Source organism: Diospyros lotus, chromosome 6, assembly GCF_014633365.1.
Source record: "Diospyros lotus cultivar Yz01 chromosome 6, ASM1463336v1, whole genome shotgun sequence".
NCBI lineage: Eukaryota > Viridiplantae > Streptophyta > Magnoliopsida > Ericales > Ebenaceae > Diospyros > Diospyros lotus.
The window spans coordinates 11,686,332-11,706,815 of NC_068343.1; the positions used below are offsets into that span (position 1 = coordinate 11,686,332).

General features: G+C 37.2%; 1 protein-coding gene across 1 annotated transcript in view; it reads left to right on the forward strand.

Annotated features, from left to right (window-relative positions):
- LOC127803856 (serine/threonine-protein kinase STY8-like) overlaps positions 1-20,484 on the forward strand; it is a 60,254-nt gene that overhangs the window by 12,953 nt on the left and 26,817 nt on the right. The window contains exons 3-6 of the mRNA XM_052340434.1: positions 8,153-8,253; positions 8,420-8,539; positions 13,821-13,875; positions 16,626-16,736. Of these exons, the coding sequence (XP_052196394.1) occupies positions 8,153-8,253; positions 8,420-8,539; positions 13,821-13,875; positions 16,626-16,736 (387 nt within the window). The remainder of the gene's footprint in view (positions 1-8,152; positions 8,254-8,419; positions 8,540-13,820; positions 13,876-16,625; positions 16,737-20,484) is intronic.

Consider the following 20,484-nt stretch of genomic DNA (forward strand, 5'->3'; position numbering starts at 1 on the left):
AGAGTTTAATGCTCCCAAAACGTCTTCTAGGGATAACTTTTCCTTACCATGTTTTAATATATCAACAAAGGTTTCATATGTTTTTGGCAAAGAATGCAATAATACAAGGGCTTTATCTTCCTTATCATAGTTAATATCTATGTTCTCTAATTCAAGACATATTTTATTGAACTCATCTATATGATTATTCAGTTTTTGCCCTTCTTGCATTTTGAATGTGAAAAACTTTGCCTCTAGATACAAGCCTATTTGACAGGGTTTTTGTCATATAAAGACTCTCTAATTTAGACCATAAAGCCTCAGCCGTTTCCATCCTTGAAACTTCCCTAAGAACTTTATCTCCTAAACTTAGAATTAGAGTATTATAGGCCCTCTTGTTGATTTCTTTCCGACGCTCACTGTAATCCTTTTTTTGTTCTTCAGAGGCATTCTCGAGCAGTTTCTGTTCTGCCTCTAAAGCATCTTTTAATCCCAAATTTCCCAACAGCGCCCTCATTTTAATTTTCCATAGACCGAAATCATTTGATCCATCAAATTCTCTATGTCATACCTAGCGGAAGAAGGTGCGGAAGCCATAATAGGGATTAAAACTAAAGATTTGTAGGGTTCTTGGCTCTGATACCAATCTGTTATGTTTAAGAGCACTCTTGACAACTCAATCAATGATTCCTAATGCCAATTCTCTCAACTCCTCACTTGAAATCAATCCAACCAATAGAAAACAAAAGACAGAAAGCAAGAACAAAATTTAAATGAAAGAAAACCAGAAACAATCAAGACACAAACCAAACAATAGGCACAAGATATATCCTGGTTCGGATTGCTTTAAAGCAACCCTACATCTAGCCTTCAAACACCCCAAGAGCAGTCTTCTTATTACCAAGGATGATCAGTACAACAACTTGAGAAAACCTTCTATTCTCGAGTACAATCAACACTCACTCTCCAAGATTACAAGGCAGTCTTGAACACCAACCTTTCTCTCTAAATGAATGTTCACTCGATACAATAGAATAGAATGGTAAAATCTATCCCCTTGCCCTCTATTTATAATAGGAGGCGGAATCCCAATGAAGACTTTCAAATATTTACAATTTACACCCCCAACTTATCACTGATTATAGTTTGGGTTACAATTTCTATTTAATACCTCATTGGCCCTCAAAAAACACTGTTATAACTGATCTTATTTAACCTATACTCTAGACAACATTTTAACACATGTACTTAAGGGGTTAACCAACAACAAGATTATCAAAGTGGAAGGTAAGGTACCAGGTGATAGCCTAATGATTTTAATCGATAGTGGCTCTACCCACAGTTTCTTGGATGAAGGCACTGCTAAAAAGCTCCACTGCAGGATGACAGGGACCCAACCCTTGTCGGTGACCGTTGCCAATGGTCACAAGGTGCTAAGCAAGTCAGCTTGCATCAGATTTTGTTGGGAAATGCAGGGTGAACTGTTTGAGGTGGATTTGAGACTACTCAAGCTAAAGGGTTGTGATGTAGTGTTGGGAGTGGACTGGATGAAACAAGTGAGCCCTATTAGCTTCAATTGTAACTGAATGGAAGTGACTTTTTAAAAGGGGGGCAAGAAAATGACTCTTACAGGCAGCAAGGAGATCCGGGCTTGTAAGATGATCACGGGAAGGAAGCTGCTCAAAAGCAAGTGGGCTCAAGTGACCCAATTGTTCTCAATCCAGGCTATTGAGAAGGTAGAGGAAGGGAATGAGCTGCAAGGAGAATCTTACTTAACAACACTCAACTGAGATCAAAATCGAATAGAGATACAACAACTAGATTGTCTTAATATACTTTTGGCTGAGTATGAGGAATTGTTTGTAGAATCTAACTCCCTGCCAACCCAAAGATCCCTCGACCACTCAATCACCCTGAAACCTAACTCCGAACCTGTTAACATCCGATCATATCAATACCCCCTCACTAGAAAATCGAAATTGAAAAGATGGTGAAGGAAATGTTGCAGCAATCCCTAATCCAACCAAGCCAAAGTCCATATGCATCATCTGTCCTACTTGTAAAAAAAAAAAAGGATGGTGCATGGCGTTTATGTGTTGACTATCGTCAACTTAATGCCTTAACTATCAAAGATAAGTTTCGAATTTCTATCATCGAAGATTTACTTGATGAACTAAAGAATGCTTCAATTTTTTCCAAATTGGATTTACGTTCAAGTTACCATCAGATCCGCATGAAACCTGATGACATCCATAAGACTGCCTTTTGAACCCATCATGGCCACTACGAGTTCTTGGTGATGCCATTTGGGCTCACCAATGCTCCCACTACCTTCCAATCACTTATGAACCAAGTCTTTGAGCCTTTCCTACGTAAATTCATCTTAGTTTTCTTTGATGACATCCTAATTTACAGCCAAACTTACACCCAACATTTGCAACACCTAAGGATTACATTCAATATCCTCAAGTCCAACCAATTGTATATTAAGCGGTCTAAATGTGCCTTTGGCCAGAAGCAGGTGGAGTACTTGGGGCATGTTATTTCAGGGGCTGGGGTGAGTATTGATCCCAGGAAGGTAGCAACCATGGTGAATTGGCCAAAGCCTACCAACTTGAAGGCTTTGAGGGGTTTCTTGGGACTTACAGGCCATTATAGGCGTTTTATCAGAAATTATGGCCTCATAAGTCGGCCATTAACAGAACTCCTGAAGAAAGATGGGTTTAAGTGGGGACCGGAGGCAGAGAAAGCATTTGGGCAGTTGAAGGATGCCATGTCTAAGGCGTTGGTGCTGGGATTACCGAATTTCAGTAAGCCATTCATCCTTGAGACAGATGCTTGTGGAACGGGGACAGGGGCAATGTTAATGCAAGAGGGCAAACCTCTGGCTTATCTCAGTCAGTCCTTATCTTCCAGACATGAAGGACTGAGCATATATGAGAAGGAGTTATTATCAGTAGTGATGGCTGTGGGAAGATGGACACACTATTTAGAAGGTGGTTAGTTCATTACACGCACTGACCACGAAAGTCTTAAGTTTATTCTCCAATAGAAATTGCAGACACATCTTCAGCGGAAAGGGATGGCCAAACTTATAGGCTTGGACTACACCATTCAATATAAGAAAGGAAGGGAGAATGTGACTGCTGATGCCTTTTCCAAGTGCTTTGAAGAAGGGCACATTGCCACCCTCACGATGGTGACCCCAGACTGATACAAAGAAGTAAAGGAAAGTTATGAAGGAGATCAGAAGATGCAAGAGCTTAAGGAACAATTAATCCTAAGCCCCAACAACAAGCATGGATATACACTAAGTCATGAGATAATGAGACAGAAGGGGAGATTGATGATCGGGAACAATGAGATCTTAAAGAAGAGGATATTGAGTTCCCTACATGAGTCACCTGTGGGGGGCCACTTAGGAATCCATAACACTTATCACAAAGTGAAACAAATCTTCTATTTTCCCCAGATGAGAATGTATGTAACTGAGTTTGTGATGGCCTGTGATACTTGTAGCTGATGCAAACATGAAACAATAGCCTCCCTGGGTTTATTACAACCCCTACCTATCCCTGCTCAGGCATGGGAAAGCATCAGCATGGACTTTATAGAGGGTTTACCTAAATTGGAAGGAAAAGATTGTGTTATGGTCATAGTGGACAGACTCACGATGTTTGCTCACTTTATTGGGTTAACTCATCCATATTTTGCTCAGGAAGTGGCCAGAACTTTCCTCGACCAAGTTATGAAGCTGCATGGGGCTCCCCACTCAATAATTTCCGACCGTGATAAGATTTTCACTAGCCTATTCTGGAAGGAGCTTATAAAGGCCTTAGGAGTGAGATTGAAGATGTCTACAGCCTACCATCCTCAGACAAATGGCTAGATTGAGTGGGTGAATAAGTGTGTGGAAGGGTATCTAAGGTGCCTATGTTTCCTCCACCCTAAGGGATGGCATAGATGGATTTCTCTTGCATAATGGTGGTACAACTCCAGTCACCATGCCTCGATTAAACGATCACCTTTTGAAGCACTGTTTGGCTATCAACCCCCACTTCTTCTAGTTGTTGGGGAGGGCACTACGGTGGCTACAGTGGAGGCTTAGTTGGAAAAGAGACAAAATGTATTACAACAGCTCAAGGAAGAATTGGCCGTGGCCCAAAACCGCATGAAGCAGTACGCAGATAAAAAGAGAAGTGAGAGGGAATTCGATGTAGGGGAAAAGGTCTATTTGAAACTCCGGCCAGCACACCTCAAGAAAATTGCGTAAGAGCAGATAACCAAGTTAAGTCCCAAGTACTACGAGCCCTACTCCATTGAAGCTAAGGTAGGCTATGTGGCCTATAAGCTGAAATTGCCAAAGGAGACCAGGATCCACCACCGGTTTTCCATGTCTCCTTACTTAAGAAGTTAGTGAGAGATCAGCAGGTGGCTGCTAATTTATCGCAATTGTCAAGGGAGGCGAACGTTACAGCACAACTGAGCTCAATCTTGGATAGGCGGGTACTCTACAAGCACGGGGCCTCAATTATTCAAGTGCTAGTTAAATGGTCCAACATTTCCCATGACAACAACACTTGGGAATACTTACCTGACCTGCTCAGGCAATTCCCGCAAGCAGCCAGTCTAGTCACCATTTCTTGAGGACAAGAAATGTCTCAAGCCTGGGGGAATTTGTCATGGTATAAGTCACAAGCAGGGGAATAAGTCATGCAGGTGGCGAGTGTCACATGCACACAGGTAGGCAGTTATGTAGTTAATTCTAGAAGGGGACACTAATGTAAATAAAACTCTCCTTGGCGAGAATAGACACGCGGAATCCTCTCTATATAAAGGACCGCACAAACTGTATGGAGCATGTTGAATTTTTGAATCAAACTCATTTTGAATTCTTCCTCAATTCTCTCTCTCCGATCTTTCTTTCCTTTCTTTCTCGGATTCTATCTCCCTAACTCTAGAGAATTCTTCGAATTCTATGGAATTCACTGTCAAATCAGTTAAGGTCTGACAACTTGATATTGATCTCCCTTTCTGATTACTCTCTCTCTCTCACTCACTCACTCTTCTCTCTATCAGGTTTCTTCTATTTCTTTCACAAGCTCCTTCTTCCCCTACTTTCTTCTATTTGTTCTCCAAATCTTTGGTCATTCCACATCAAATTTGGTATCAAATCAATCTTTTGATCATCCTGCATCATGAGCTACTTGCCACGTGGCAAAGTCGAAGTACCTCTCTACTAAATGCCTAACCTCAAGTATCAGAAATCAGTTTTATAAGGTGAATCATTCACCAAATGCTTAATTTCCTCTTCGATAGGGATTGCCTTAGCTAAGAGATACCACACAGTGCTTCTATTTAGGCCCCAAAGCTAGCCTTTTTATCACATGCCTTAGGATAAATGCCCATGGCATCCGCTATAGGTACTATGTTCTTAGTATTCTCCCTAGTGGGATCATCTCCATAATATTTCACCTCAATTGGTTAAATTTGAGTATCCTGGGTCCTAGGCAAAACCCCAAGGTCATTCTTCTCCAGGCACTACCGTTTGAAACTTTTGAATTGGAGATGAGGACTAGTGGTATCATTGAAATTCCTAGACTTCATCTGTCTCGGTAGCACACAAAACTCATTGGCTAGCCATGGAGAGAGAGATATCACAAGACAAAATAGAATTTTTCTGATATTTGGGATGACTTGCGATATTCTTTTTAACCACCTCTTGCTCCACCTGAGAGGGACCAGTCCTTTATTTATTGCTCAGTTGCATTAGTTCCCTCCCTTTGCCACTTCAAAGGCCCTAACTTCCACTAGTCCTACTAATTGACATTACGCTTCCAGTATTAACTTAATTCAACTGTACTTGACTTATCATTAAGTCACTGCATCTTCTTTCCCACAATTAGTTATGCCTTAAAATTTTTAACTTTGGGTTTACATTATAGAATGGCAAGTTACCTCCATTTTGAATTATGATTCACTTTAAAAAAAATTCTAATGTTTAATTGTGCTTTGGTTTCATCAATTTATCACTTTTACCCTATCACTTGAGTAATGTATACATTAGCTTATTAGCATATGAATAAGTAAAAATCAAAATCATGATTTGTTGACTCTTTAAGGTCTCGAACATCTCCTTGGTGCTATAGGTAAGGCCTCTTTGTTCTATGACATCAATGTTTGACTGCCACTTGATGGATATATTTTCTACGTCTACTAGACTTATTAAGTCCAAATGCTTCATAACTGACTTTCTAGGACATGTTGCTTTATCATTTTCATGGTTAGAAGCCTTATCAACAAAAGCCTCAAGCATGGAAATATACAAACTTGGTTGTTTGCTCCCAACTAAAGGCTAACTGGTTGCTTTGGAATGTCTAACTTGCTAACAAGTGAAGTGAAGCATTTTCCCTGCTAAAGGCTTTGTCATCATAAATGCTCTTTGACATGCTGTTGTCTGGAACAATGGCCCATTGCGGTGCTGTCTGCATCTAAGTTATCAACATATGTCACAACATACATAATTTTTTCAGTGGTGGCACCACCTTGCATAGTTGTCCAATCATGTGCTAGTTTGGTCCTCTACTAAATTGACAATTTCATTTGCATGGTATAAGCTATTGTGATACATCAGTTAGTCACATGGCTACAGTTGCCCCACACTTAAGCACTAAAAGTCACTTGTATGTTACAACCACTTATCTGAACACACATGCTAAGGAGTGCAATAGGACTTTGCACTGCTCTATTATTTTACACTACTTGGCATACAGTTGCTTCTCTCGTATAACAACAAGAAGCTTCACACTGAAACATCACTAGTAGCCCTGCTCAGAGTTTTTGCTCTTAATTTATGACTTTGGCTTTGAAACTCTAATATGCAAGGTTGAACACACCATTATGCCCACAACTTGGAACACAAATGTTGTCACCTTGATAACCTGTTTTGATTAGGACAAGTTTCCATGCTCTTGTTGGGCATGAGATGTGTAGATCTCTAAACTCATGTTTGATAGTACTATATGATCCCTAAACACTCCTTTTTGATGCCTGAATGAGGTTTTCTATTTCTGATCTGACATTTACAGGAATAGGATGGGTATTTGGATAAGATTTATGGAAACTTTAAGAAAGTTGTCTTTTTGTTGAAGATGCCAGGTCACTTTCTAGACCTCCAGCCAAATATATTGTATTTCCAGAACTTGGATCTCGGGGTTCAAGCATTTATATCATCTATTAGTCACTCAGTGAGCACCTTTCAAGTTTAAGGGAATGACTTGAGAGCCAATGAATAAAAATTCACATTGCAATTTCAATTTCTTTGAGGGACAGAGTTTGGCAGCTCGACTACTAATTGTTAAAATCAGACCAGTCTTATGGTGGAGTTTGGTGGAAAGTTTAACATATTCATTTTTTAGGTTTCTTAGTTTGAAGAACTTTAAACCTAAAAGTACGAATCTATTTATGAACGTATTTTTTCAATAAGATAGAGAGAACCATAAATCCATCCTTCTTTTCTCATAGATCTCATGTTTGTCCCTGGAGGTCCTCAAATTTGATGATAAAAGAACCCTGGTCAATTTTGTCTTCAATGTACTCATCCTTGTAGGTGGATGTAAATTCATTTATCTATCATGTGGGGGAACCAAAGTGAATCTAGAAAGAAAGAAGTATTCAAAGTGGTATGAGATTAGGTCAAGCAACAACAATTTGGTTAATTCTTGTTGATGTTAATGGCAGTTATTAATGGAGAGTTGGCATGGTAACTACAAAGTGTAGGATTTTCACCGTTGCAATCAGAAGTATGAATATCAAAGTGATATTCGAGGTAATGCAAGTGTATAATTGCAGATCAACTCGATTGGTCTTAAGATTTTTGTTCTCGCTTATTTACCAATGTATAAAACATGGGATAATGATCTCTTTGTGTATAGATATAATAAACCATGATTCTGTTTATAACATATTTATTGGTTGTGGTTTTGTTGCAATGTGTTGCTTTTTTATTTTATTATTGCATCCCTATGTTTGTATCCTGATCTGTGAGTATGTTTTCCTATCCATGTTTCTTAGGTATATGGGTCCTGTAGCTTGGCTTTGAAACTTCAAAGTGTTTGCTTAATCTATTTCAGTTCAACGCCTTACATGTTGCTTTCTGAATCATCTTATGCAGGTCCATCCAGTCCCTTCTGGAAATTCAGGGGAATCTAAGCTTTTGGATTCTGTATTGAGAGATGATGCTCAAAGTTGTTTGAATCAGTTTACTAGACAGGGGTAAACTATTACTCATATGATGTTGTTCCTTATTATTTGTTTTGTCTATTCAAATATCTACAAATGTAACCCCATGTGATAATTTTTCTTTGTTTTTCACATCTTTTAATTTTTCTTTGCATTCTTATTGAATTAATACTCCTTTCTGTGTTGCTCATTATTCCAGAATCCATCCACCCCCTACCTTTGGTTCATCACCAAATCTTGAAGCCCTTGTACTTCAAGCTAATGGTTCTCAAATTGAAGATGGAGACAGTGTTATTGATTCGACTTCACGGTTAACTCGGTAAAGCTTTTGAGTTGAGCATTAACATGAATGATCTCACTGGGCCATATTAATGAACAACAAATTTTAGCATGCAACGATCTCAAGTGAAATTATTCATTTCCCACAAGAAAAAAATCTATCTGAATTCGAACATTTGCCACATAGGCTTTATTACAATAAAGAAGAAGATATTGGTTTTTTTTTTTTTAAAGAGTATAAGAACAGAGTGGGACAAATGGGAGTATTTTGGTGTATTGCATAATTTATATAATATTTAAATGGGAAATTGTAAAGAAAAAGGGAAATTTTAAAAGAAGACTACAAGAACATATAAATGAGTCTGTCAAAATTCAATGTTAAATAAGAATTTGTTGGGTCATAACATTTGCAAACAATGGAGATAAAATGAGAGGAAACAACTGAGATAGGTTTGTCATGTGCATCAAAGACCAATATTTGCACCAGAAAGGAAATAACATTGTTTTGGCTAAGAATAAAAATAATAATATAATAAATAAAATTGATGCTCTATCTAGCAATGAAATCTTTCAAATGAGATGGTGTGTTAACAATTCAACATAGAATCAGAGCAAGCAAAAGGTCTTGAGTTCAAATTTCATTGCTAATCAAATATTTAAATAGTTGCATGCATTTAAACTAGTTATGTGGTTAAGCTTGGCTACACGTGAGGGGGCATGTTGAGAGTAAAAATAATAATATAAAAGATAAAGTTAAGACCTTTATCTAACAACTTAAGATGAGATGGCTGTTAACAATTCAACAGTTTCATCAAGGTAATGCTAGTGAAGAGAGACTAAAACTGCAATGGGTTGAGATAGTAATGGGAACAGATTGAAGCTTGCTATTTATCAAACTTATGGTGTTATAAGACTTACATAGGTGATCATACCTGGTTGTGAGACGGGCCTACTTGAGTTGGAAAAGGCTAATGACCTAGTACCACCAAGGAGAATTTGATCATAGTAGAGTTGACAAGTAGTTTGCTGTGGGATAATCTTTGATTGGCTTTGTAGTTTTTTTATTTATGTTTTCTTTTCTCTATTTTGTTTAATTTTATATAATGTTGTTGTGAGAATGGAATAATCCGTGTGTATTCTTCTCATTAGGATATAGCCCTAGTTATAGGGTTGTGTATTTACAACTTATGAAAGATTACAACAACACAATTTAGGAAAGTATCCTAAACTGGAATTAAGAAACTATCCTAAATTGAATTTAGAAATTTCTAAAAATTATAACATTCTAGATTAGCTTCCAACACGTTAAGGCTGCTTTCCTTTCCTCTTTCTCTTGAATTTCTTACGGGAATCAACACCCCCTAAAGTTGGTAAATGAATATCAATCATTCCCAGCTTGCATACCAGGTCTTCAAATCTTTTAGTAGCCAGCCCCTTTGTTAGAAGATTAGCCACTTGTTTCTTAGATGGAACCATAGGGAATATGAATTAAACCTTTCTAAAGCTTCTCCTTTATAAAATGTTGATCTATCTCTATGTGTTTCGTCCTGTGATGCTGTATAGGATTATGAGTAATGCTAATGGCTGATTGATTATCACGAAATAATCTAATTGGACCATTAGCAATAATTTTCAGATCCTCTAGAACAATTTTTAGCCATAATAACTCACATAAACCAAGTGCCATAGCCCTTAATTCTGCTTTAGCGCTTGACTTTGGCACAATACTCTATTTCTTACTTCGCTAAGAGTCCAAGTTTCCACCTAGAAACACACAATATCCGGTAGTAGATCTTAATCAATTAAGGATCCAACATAATTCGCATCTGTGTAACCTTCAATGTCTAAAGCATTACTTGAAACAACAACATATCCAGCTTTTATCCCACTATGTGGGGTCAGCTACATGAATTCTAGACTTCCATGTATTTCTGTCTTTTGTCATATCTTCATTTAGATCCATACACTTCATATCAAACTTTAATGTCTCTCTTAAAGTCTTCTTGGGTCTGTCTCTACCTTTTTTTTTGACTAATTGTTCCATTTCATTAATTCTCCTCATAGGAGCGTCTCTTAGTTTTCTTCTCATATGACCAAACCATCTTAGTCTAGTCTCTCTCATCTTTTCTTCGATTGGCACTATTCCTACCTTATTACGAATAACCTCATTTCTAATTTTATCTTTTCTTGTATGGCCACACATCCATCTTAACATCCTTATCTCCGCCACGCTCGTCTTTTGCTCATGCTAGTATTTAATTGCCACCTAACATTCTGAGCTATACAACAAAATTGGTCTTATAGCTATCTTATAGAATTTTCTTTTCAGTTTTAATGGGATTTTACCATCACATAACACCCCCGATGTATTTCTCCATTTTAGCCAACCTGCCTTAATTCTATGCGTGACATCCTCGTGAATTTCTCCATCTTTTTGAATCACTGATCCCGAATATTGAAAATGGTATTTTCTTTGTATGATTTGGTTTTCCAATTTTATTATAACATCCTCTACTCTTGCATTTTTACTAAATTTACATTCCATATATTATGTTTTTCTTCTACTTAATTTAAATCCCTTAGATTTTAAATTGTTTCTCCACAACTCAAGTTTAGTGTTTATTCCCTCTTTTGTTTCATCCACCAACACTATGTCATCTGCAAATAGCATACATCATGACACATCTGTCTGAATGTGTTTAGTGAGTTCTTCCATTACTACTACAGTAGCGCTGAAATTGTAGCGCTACAATATTGCTATAGTAGAATTCCATAAGTTTTTAGGATTTTAGATTTTTTAGGATTTTTACTTCTATTCTACTTCATATATTTTAGGATTTTAATTTTATTTCATATTTGATTAGGGTTTTATTTTTATTAGGATTCTAGTTGGATTTTGTTTACAAATATTAAATGGATTTGGATTAGCCAAACACTATAAATATGCTTAGAACCTAGAGTTTGTAATCAGTTTTTCTTAATACAAATTTCGACAACTTATTTAGGTTTTCTTAGCAAAACGGTATTGTTTTTGTGTCTTCTTGAAAATCAAGTTTCGGCCATTGAAGTTTGTTCTTTCAAGAGTTTATTTTGGTGTGTTTTTCTTCACACGCGCGCTACATGCTGTGTCAAAGTTTTTCCCTTCAAAGAACTTGCACCCTAACTTGATCATATTTTGCATTGAGACCTGCCAAGAACTCCACAATCCTATCCCTCTCAAGAATATTATTAAGGGTGGCTGCATCTTCACTACACACCATTTTAATATCTTGGTAATTGTCAAGTTCGAGCCAATATCCATTCATTTTGTTGCACTATTCAATTACTATTAATGCCCCTTGCTTAGTACTACTTAACTTTATTTTAATCTCAAAAATCACCGAGGCATCCTGAACCTTAGAGTATGTACATCTAACTATCTCCCAAATATGTTTTGTAGTAGACAAAAACATGTAGTTTCTACTTACCTCAGGTTGCATAGCACTCCATAACCATGACATGATCATGGAATCCTCTATATCCCAAGCTGGAAATCCGGGATTTGATGCCTTGGGGCCTAGTGTTGTCAAGTGGGCTATCTTTTCTCTTCCTTTTAGAAAGGTCCTCATCAATTGTGCCCACTATAAGTAATTCTTGCGTCCAAGTAGTAGGAATGGTGCATCCTTGGTAGGAAGACTCCTCGTTGATTGATCAAGCGAATTAGTCTTCCCTGTTGTCATAGATGGAGCAATCTCAGAGATTTTTGACGTATTTTTTTTGGGATAAACAGAGTAGGATGGTGCATTGAAGGTAGAACAACAATGAGGAGTTGATAGCACTAACAACCAAATGATGGCAATGAAGGTCAGGAAAAAACACAGTGCTGGAGTCAAAAGAATGCAATGAAGGTTGAGAAAAATTTTTAGGACCACGGCTCTAATACCATGTGAGAATGGAATAATCCGTGTGTATTCTTCTCATTAGGATACGACCATAGTTATAGGGTTGTGTATTTACAACTTAGGGAAGATTACAATAACACAATTTAGGAAAGTATCCTAAACTGGAATTAGAGATGGCAAATGGGTAGGCCTGGTCGGGCCGCCTCCCACTTGGTCCACGAGGGAGCCGGGCTAGGCAATGGGAATTGGGGCTTAACACGACCTTGTGGCCCTTAATATATGGGCCAAGGCGGGCCGGGCCGCGAGCCTGCCGACCCGGACGGTGGGGCATTGATTTTTAATTTTTTAAACATATTTTTTTAAATATATTTTTTTATTTTTTTCTCAAATGCAACAAATATTTTTTAAAATATATTTATAAGTAATTACAAGCGATTGTTGATTTTGTATTTTTCAATGTCCCTCTTCTTAAAGGGCACCCAACCCCTTCATATGCTAAAAATACCTGCAAAAAAAATACCCTTGGGGGCAACCCCAAGGGCACTCCAATGCTTAAGTTAGTATGATTTCAATAACAAACATATATTAAGATTCAAATGAATAATAGGTTATTAAATGACATTAAAAAAATAAACTGATATTTTAGTGTTGCCTAACCTCCTTGATTCCTTCAAATTGTATAAGTACTTGCAAAGAATTGTCCTCGAAATTGCTCTCGAGAGCACTTCGATGCTTAAGTTAGTATGATTTGAAATCGACTATTAAAATAATTGACTATTAAAATACATAAAAAAACTCAAACCAATTATTCTTGCCATATGCTTCAATCAGAAATTTGCAAGGGCCTTGCCGGGCCAGGCCTTGTAGGGCCATTTTGCTGGCCCGGTCCATGGGCCTTGTCGGGCGGGCCCGAGGGCCATTTTGGTGGGTTGGGCTGGGCCGTTGGCCACAGATCACTGGCTTGGCATGGCTTGCATTCTTTTGGCCGGCCCGTCTGCTACACTACCGGGCTAGGCCGGGCTGGGCTGGGAGGCGAGCCCTTGGGCCACCTGGCCCATTTGCCATCTCTAATTGGAATTAAGAAACAATCCTAAACTGAATTTAGAAATTTCTGAAAAACATAACATTTTAGATTAGTTTCCAACACATTAAGGCTGCTTTCCTTTCATCTTTCTCTTGAATTTCTTACGGGAATAAACAGTTTAATTTCTTGTAGTCTTGCTAAGTATGAAATATGAGGTGCATTGAAGTTATCCTGGCCTCCCGTTTTGTGCTGCATTTGGAGTCTTCTTGTGAAAGTTGATTTGCTTCTTAAAGAGTGACTATTTACTTCTTCCTCTCTGTCTGTTGTTTCCAGAACATGCATGCGACGTATTGTTTGTGTTGAATGTTAATAATTTTAAATTCCTGCTCAAATGATATTTTAAATTGGCCATGCAGGCCAATGCATGAGATCACATTTTCGACTGCGGACAAGCCAAAACTCCTTAGTCAGGTTGGTGATTATTCCCTTCTCCCGTCTGTCACATGATGGATAATTTCATTTTCTTAACATGTTTCTCCCACATGCAAAATTTTGGCCATTTAGTGACATATCTTTGGCTAAAGTGCATTTGTACATAACTCAAAATGGGCAACCGACTGATGTTTCTGTAGCTTTTTATACACGTTAATAAGAACCCTATGTATTTGAATTTTCAGCCTGGTTCTTGATCTTAATCTTCATTTCATTTAGGCACATAGATAATTTAACATATGATGAAGTTACAGTTTCATATTATTGCAATTTCTCCATCCTTTCCTTTGTGTGGTGATGGGTACAGCAACCCCTTTTGCACATGTTGTAGCAGATATATTTTACTGAGTGCAGTGATCCATAGTACTGAGTCCTCTATTGGTAGCTGGAGTAGAAATTTGTATTAAAATCTTATATCCATCATATGCTTCTCAGAGTTCTCTCACATCCAAATTAATGTTTGTATGTTCATCTAGCGCAAGCCCATGCAGGTGGAGAAATGGGAATCTTACATTCTTCTATATGATAGTTTGTTTGTTTAAAATTTAGACTTACTTCTGAACATGATCTATCTTGAATTTTGATGATCTAGTTGGAATCTTTAAAAGATTAGGAGAAGTAAAGTGAAAATAATGTCTGTTGATGATATTTCACTGGATTACCGGACATTTAGCAAGTGCACTACATAGATATCTTTGATCCAGCCTCATGCTGGACTTAAATATGCTAAATAGGGTGGTCCAGTATGGATCTGGAAAGCTGCTTGTAACTAGCAAATATTGGTATTTGAATGATTTGAAAAATAAAATATTGAATTTTGTGCTTTCCATTTTGAGAATGATACCATGCATTGCAGAGAAAATATGCAAAATATTTAGGAGCTGTTAGTTGTGGAAAATAACCCAGTTACCGAGAAAATTACTCAGAAAATGAAAAATTGGAAAACTTTGTTTAAATACAAAAACTTTCTAACCAAAAAATGGAGATTTGGAAAACATGGTTCTCCAAAATTAAACTGAACTTGGAAAACTCCTAAAATGAGTTTTCTGAATTTCCCTTACTAATTTGGAGATTTGGAAAATGGGGTTTTCCACTGTAAGCTACACAAGAAAAACCTCTCACACTCTCATTTGTGAACATATGTTCCAATTTTCTAGGTTAGAAATGAGTTTTCTGTACTTATAACATTTGAAAGCAATTTTCAATTTTTTATGGGAAATGAAAACTAGAGATTGTTATACCTAGGGTCACTGGATCAGATTTCTTAGACTGAAATTATGCCACACTCAACCGCACACACTCACGGACAAAATTGAAAGAACAGATTAAAGAATGAAACTGAAATGAGAAACATAACAGAAAGTAAAGCAAACCACATGAGACAAGCGGAATATCCTGGTTTGAATTGCATGAAAAAAAAACCCTACATCCAGACTCAGTCCAAGAGCAATTTCACTAGAAATACAACCTTTGAACAATACAAGAAATCCCTCACTCTTATCCCACCCAAGTACAATCTTTCTTGGAGATTACAAAGAACTTTCTTGACACAAGCCTTTCCTCTCACACACTGCACTCACACAATATCAGAATGAATGATCAGTTTTTTTCCCTCAAACGACTGCCTTAGCCTTATATTTATAGACAAATTAGTGCGAACACTTCTAGGGATAAAACAGATATTGCAATACCCAAAACACCCCTAGGTTACATAGTACTGTTAGAATAAAACAATCTAACTAACTGTCGTTTGAAACCGATCAGGACTTTACTGCTCACTTCTAGATCTTCTTCTCGATGCAAAAACAACTCAACAGAGATCTTATAGAAAATTGGGGATAGAAAACTGAGAATCATTTTCCACAACTAAACCAGCCCTTATGTTTTTCCAAATGAGAAAATGAAACAGAGGATTCAAACCAGTTGATACTAGGCTCTCTTGCATGTTTTCCCTTGCGTTCTCTTCTTTCTTCCAATTATCAAAATAAATATTATAGCATAAAGCATAAAGTCCCTATGGTTGAATCTTTTCAGTTTCCTGAATACCATAATAGATTGAGAGGATGAGACTAATCAGAAGAGGGTCTGGGCTTGATGATGTAAAGAAACATATTAACTGATCATCAAGAGCCTTTTGACTTTGCAAATTGCTCATGTACATTTCCATTTTTTGTTCTTGAACAATTTATATTAGTCACCTTTTGCAAATTGGCAATCTGGAACATGATAACCTGTCCAATATGGATGCTGTTGGTTTTTGTTTTTCCCAAAGTTATGCATAAAAAATGTTTCCAACAGTCTTGAAATCTTGGAATTTGGTAATTTGTTGCCTTTCTTGAAGGCATGTATGGAGATAAGGTTGTGGATCATGATTGGTAACTCCATGGAGCCGTCCCATGTGTTATGCATAAGAATATGTCTTTGATCTGTTTATGCATAAGAATTTGGTAATTTGTTGCCTTTCTTGAAGGCATGTATGGAGATAAGGTTGTGGATCATGATTGGTAACTCCATGGAGCCGTCACATGTGTTATGAATAAGAATATGTCTTTGATCTGTTTATACCGTTGACCTTTCTTTGACAATTGCAAAATAGAAGAAAGAAGATAAAAGAACAGGAAAAGTGTATTAAAATACAATGACAGCTGTTAAGTTAAAAATTTATCTACTGTTCCATGCTAACTTTTCTAATTCAATGTTTTGACATCTATATTACGTTAAACATCCAGTTGACTTCCTTGCTTTCTGAGATTGGACTGAACATTCAAGAAGCCCATGCATTTTCAACTGTTGATGGCTTCTCCTTGGATGTCTTTGTTGTTGATGGTTGGCCTCATGAGGTATGGTCTTAAAGGTCTTTCTGATAACTGACATGCTCATAAAGGTTTGGCAAAACATTTAACTATTTCATAACATGCAATATTATGGTATTCGTAGTTTGATTTTTAAGTCTCAGCTTAATGATTCCTCACAAAGTGGTAACGTTTACATCTTTTTTAGGTTTTATATAAGTAATCATGTATGCCTATTCATATAGCTGACCTCACCTAGTGGATTAAGGCTTGATATGTTATAATTGTTCATTAGTTTTACATGGTCAAAATTTTATTTTTGTGTTAGATATGACATGTTCTGAGGACATGAAACAACAACATATCTAGCATTTATCCCAGTACGTGGGGTCGGCTACATGAATTTTAGACTTCCATATATTTTTATCTTTTGTCATATCTTCATTTAGGTCCATACACTTCATATCAAATTTTAATGTCTCTCCCAAAATCTTTTTGGATCTGCCTCTACCTCTTTTTTTGACTAATTATTCTATTTCATCAACTCTCCTTATCGGAGCGTCTCTTGGTCTTCTTCTCACATGCCCAAACCATCTTAGTCTAGTCTCTCTCATCTTCTTCTCGATTGGTACTACTCATACCTTATTACGAATGACCTCATTTCTAATTTTATCTTTTCTTGTATGGCCGCATATCCATCTTAGTATTCTTGTAACGCCCCGCTCCCACTTACGAGTGTTACTCGTGAACAATTACCCGAATTATCCACCTGCCCGGCCTTAGGTGAAGGGTGGACCATGTTTCAAGACGAAACGCCCTAGGTGGGAATTAGGCTCGTCCTTCCATTCCCTCAACCCCAGGATTCACTAGCAGAATTAGGCTTCAACCACACTGCATTTGGTTGAAAAGAAAACTCATGAAGATGCCCAACCACCATTTTCTTATTTATTATTTAATTCTTTTCCATCCAATAATTTTTTACCGAGCTCCATAAATCACCATTAAAATCAATCCATTGATTGATTACTAATTTTGGAGGAAAAATTCATCATTTTCTATTTTCCAAAATTTCGTCATTTCTCCCCAAAATACCCAAAAAACCCCTTTATTTTAAAAATTCCTCCGGGGCCCAAAATTAATTTAGAAATGCCCCCTTAATTCCCAAAATTTCAAATTTTAAAAAAATTTAGCCGACGGGGCCCGCTGGCACGCCCGGGGCCCCGCTGGGCACTGGCCGAGCCTGCTGGGCGCCCGCGGGCCGCCCGCGCGCGCGCGCGGCCCTGCCTGTGCGCGCGGGGTTGCTGCCTGCTGCTTCTACCTTTTTTTTTTCCTTGGGCCTTCTAACCCAAAAATTTCTAGAAATAACACTCCAAAAAAAATGCATTGAAAATCTCCACATTTTCAATTCCCAAGCCTATTTTCATAACAAAAATTCATTTTCTCCAACGTCATGATTTATTCCAAATAAATTACCTCCATGGTTCTAGGCCTTCACAAGCCATTGCAAACCATTAAATTACATCATAAGAAGCACTTACAATAAATAGGCTTCCCCGAGACATAAAGCCACAAGATAAATACCACAAGCCTAGGCTTCTTTAAGCCATAAATTTACAACAAACAAGAAATATACATCAAGGGCTTCCAACCACAAGCCTGCAATTTTCCCTTTTCTCTTTTGACATGAGAACAACCTACAAGGGGAGGGTAAAACCTCATGAGCCACAAAGCTCAGTAAGGGTGCATATGCAAAGTAAATACAAGCATAACAAGTCTATGTAATGGCAAATGCATGCAGGCATGGTTAGGTTATTCCATCCTCACAACCCAACATGGTTTGAGGCATCAACCTACCACTTCTTTCCCACCCCCATGGCCATAGGTCTCATGTACAAGTAAAGCATGCAAAGAGATACATAAAAATTTATGCAACCTACTTACAATGCAATGCAAGGCCTCCTCCACATGGGGCCATCCCTTACCTCATTCTTGAACCTTTAAATCTTCATTTCAAGAGAGCTTCCATCTTCATTTTCTCCCATCTAAGATGGTATCCCAAAAGGAACTTACTACCATTCAAGAGAAATAAAAGATTATTAGACTAAGGAAGAACCCTTACCTTCATCTTCTTCCCTTTCTTTTCTTCTCTTTTCTTCTCATTGGAAGACAACTCTTTCCTTCCTCTCACTTTCTTTCTCTCTTTGAAATGGCAAAACTTGAGACAAAGGCTTACTTTCCCTTTAAATACTACTCTTGCCTTGAAATCTCCATTTCAAGACTTCATCTTAGCCTTTGATTTCCATTTGCTTTTTGAGAGAAAATCCCAACTATCCATCTCTTTAGATTAAATACATCTCTCTTGGAAGAAACATAATCCATGCCATTTCCTTCCTTTAAATCTCACCCATGGGATTACTTTTGCCTTTACAAGACTTCATCTTCACCATTAAAAGAAAGCACACTTTTAATATGTTGGCAATCCATGCCATTACTTCTCTTTAAATCCCCACCCTTGGATTAATTCTCTTTCTCAAGAATACATCTCATTTATTGGATTCTTGAAATTTCTATTTATTTCTCATTTACTTAAATGAGACCATTTTCATAACCATCACACTTGAGAGACATAATTAATTTCTTTCCCATTTAATTTAATGGGACCATTTTCCACCATTAATGCATGACTAATTCTTTTTCTTTTGGATTTTTCTTTTAATTCAACACCATCATGCCTCTCATTAAATGCTTGAAAGACTAAAATAATTTCTTTTTGCATTTAATTAAATCCTTCTCCAACTCATAAATCCACACATATATATATATATGCTCCCACATTTCTAATATATAATTTTTCTCTCAAATTTTCAAGATTATGCCAAGTGTCATTCTAAGACACAAACTTGGCTTCCAATTCTTTATCTTGGTCATCCATGTGGCATTATCACATTAATTCACCAATTTAGGGAAAATTAATTATTTTCACATATAATTGAATATCCACCATTTCCCAATATTTTTCATAATTAAATTCCTTTATGGAATCACTCCAAATTACCAAAATACCCATTTCATGAATTATTAATCCCATATCTCCACATAATTCAAAATTGGGATTAAATTCACTTCCTCACCTAATTCCACATAGGAATTATTTCCAATTTACCAAATTACCCTTTGTTGAATTCCATTATCCAAATTACCAAAATGTCCCTCTCATAGGGCATCCTCAATCTCAAGGATCTAGCACATTCTCAAGGGTATTTTTGAAAGTTTTCTTACTCCCTTTCTCATTCTCTTAACACCGGTTACACCGGGTGTTACAATTCTCATCTTCACTACGCTCGTCTTTTGATCATGCTGGTATTTGACTGTCCAACATTCTGAGCCATGCAACAAAACTGGTCTTATAGTTGTCCTATAGAATTTTCCTTTCAGTTTTAATGGGATTTTACCATCACATATCACCCCCGATGTATTTCTCCATTTTAGCCAACTTGCCTTAATTCTATGCGTGACATCCTCATGAACTTCTCCATCTTTTTAAATCACTGATCCCAAATATTGAAAATGGTCTTTTCTTTGTATGATTTGGTCTTCCAATTTTATTATAACATCCTTCACTCTTGCATTCTTACTAAATTTACATTTCATATATTCTGTTTTTCTTCTGCAACAACAACAACAACAACATATCCAGCCTTTATCCCACTATGTGGGGTCGGCTACATGAATTCTAGACTTTTATATGGGTTACACTCCAATAGATAGTTTGTCTAGAATTTATATTTGGATCCGA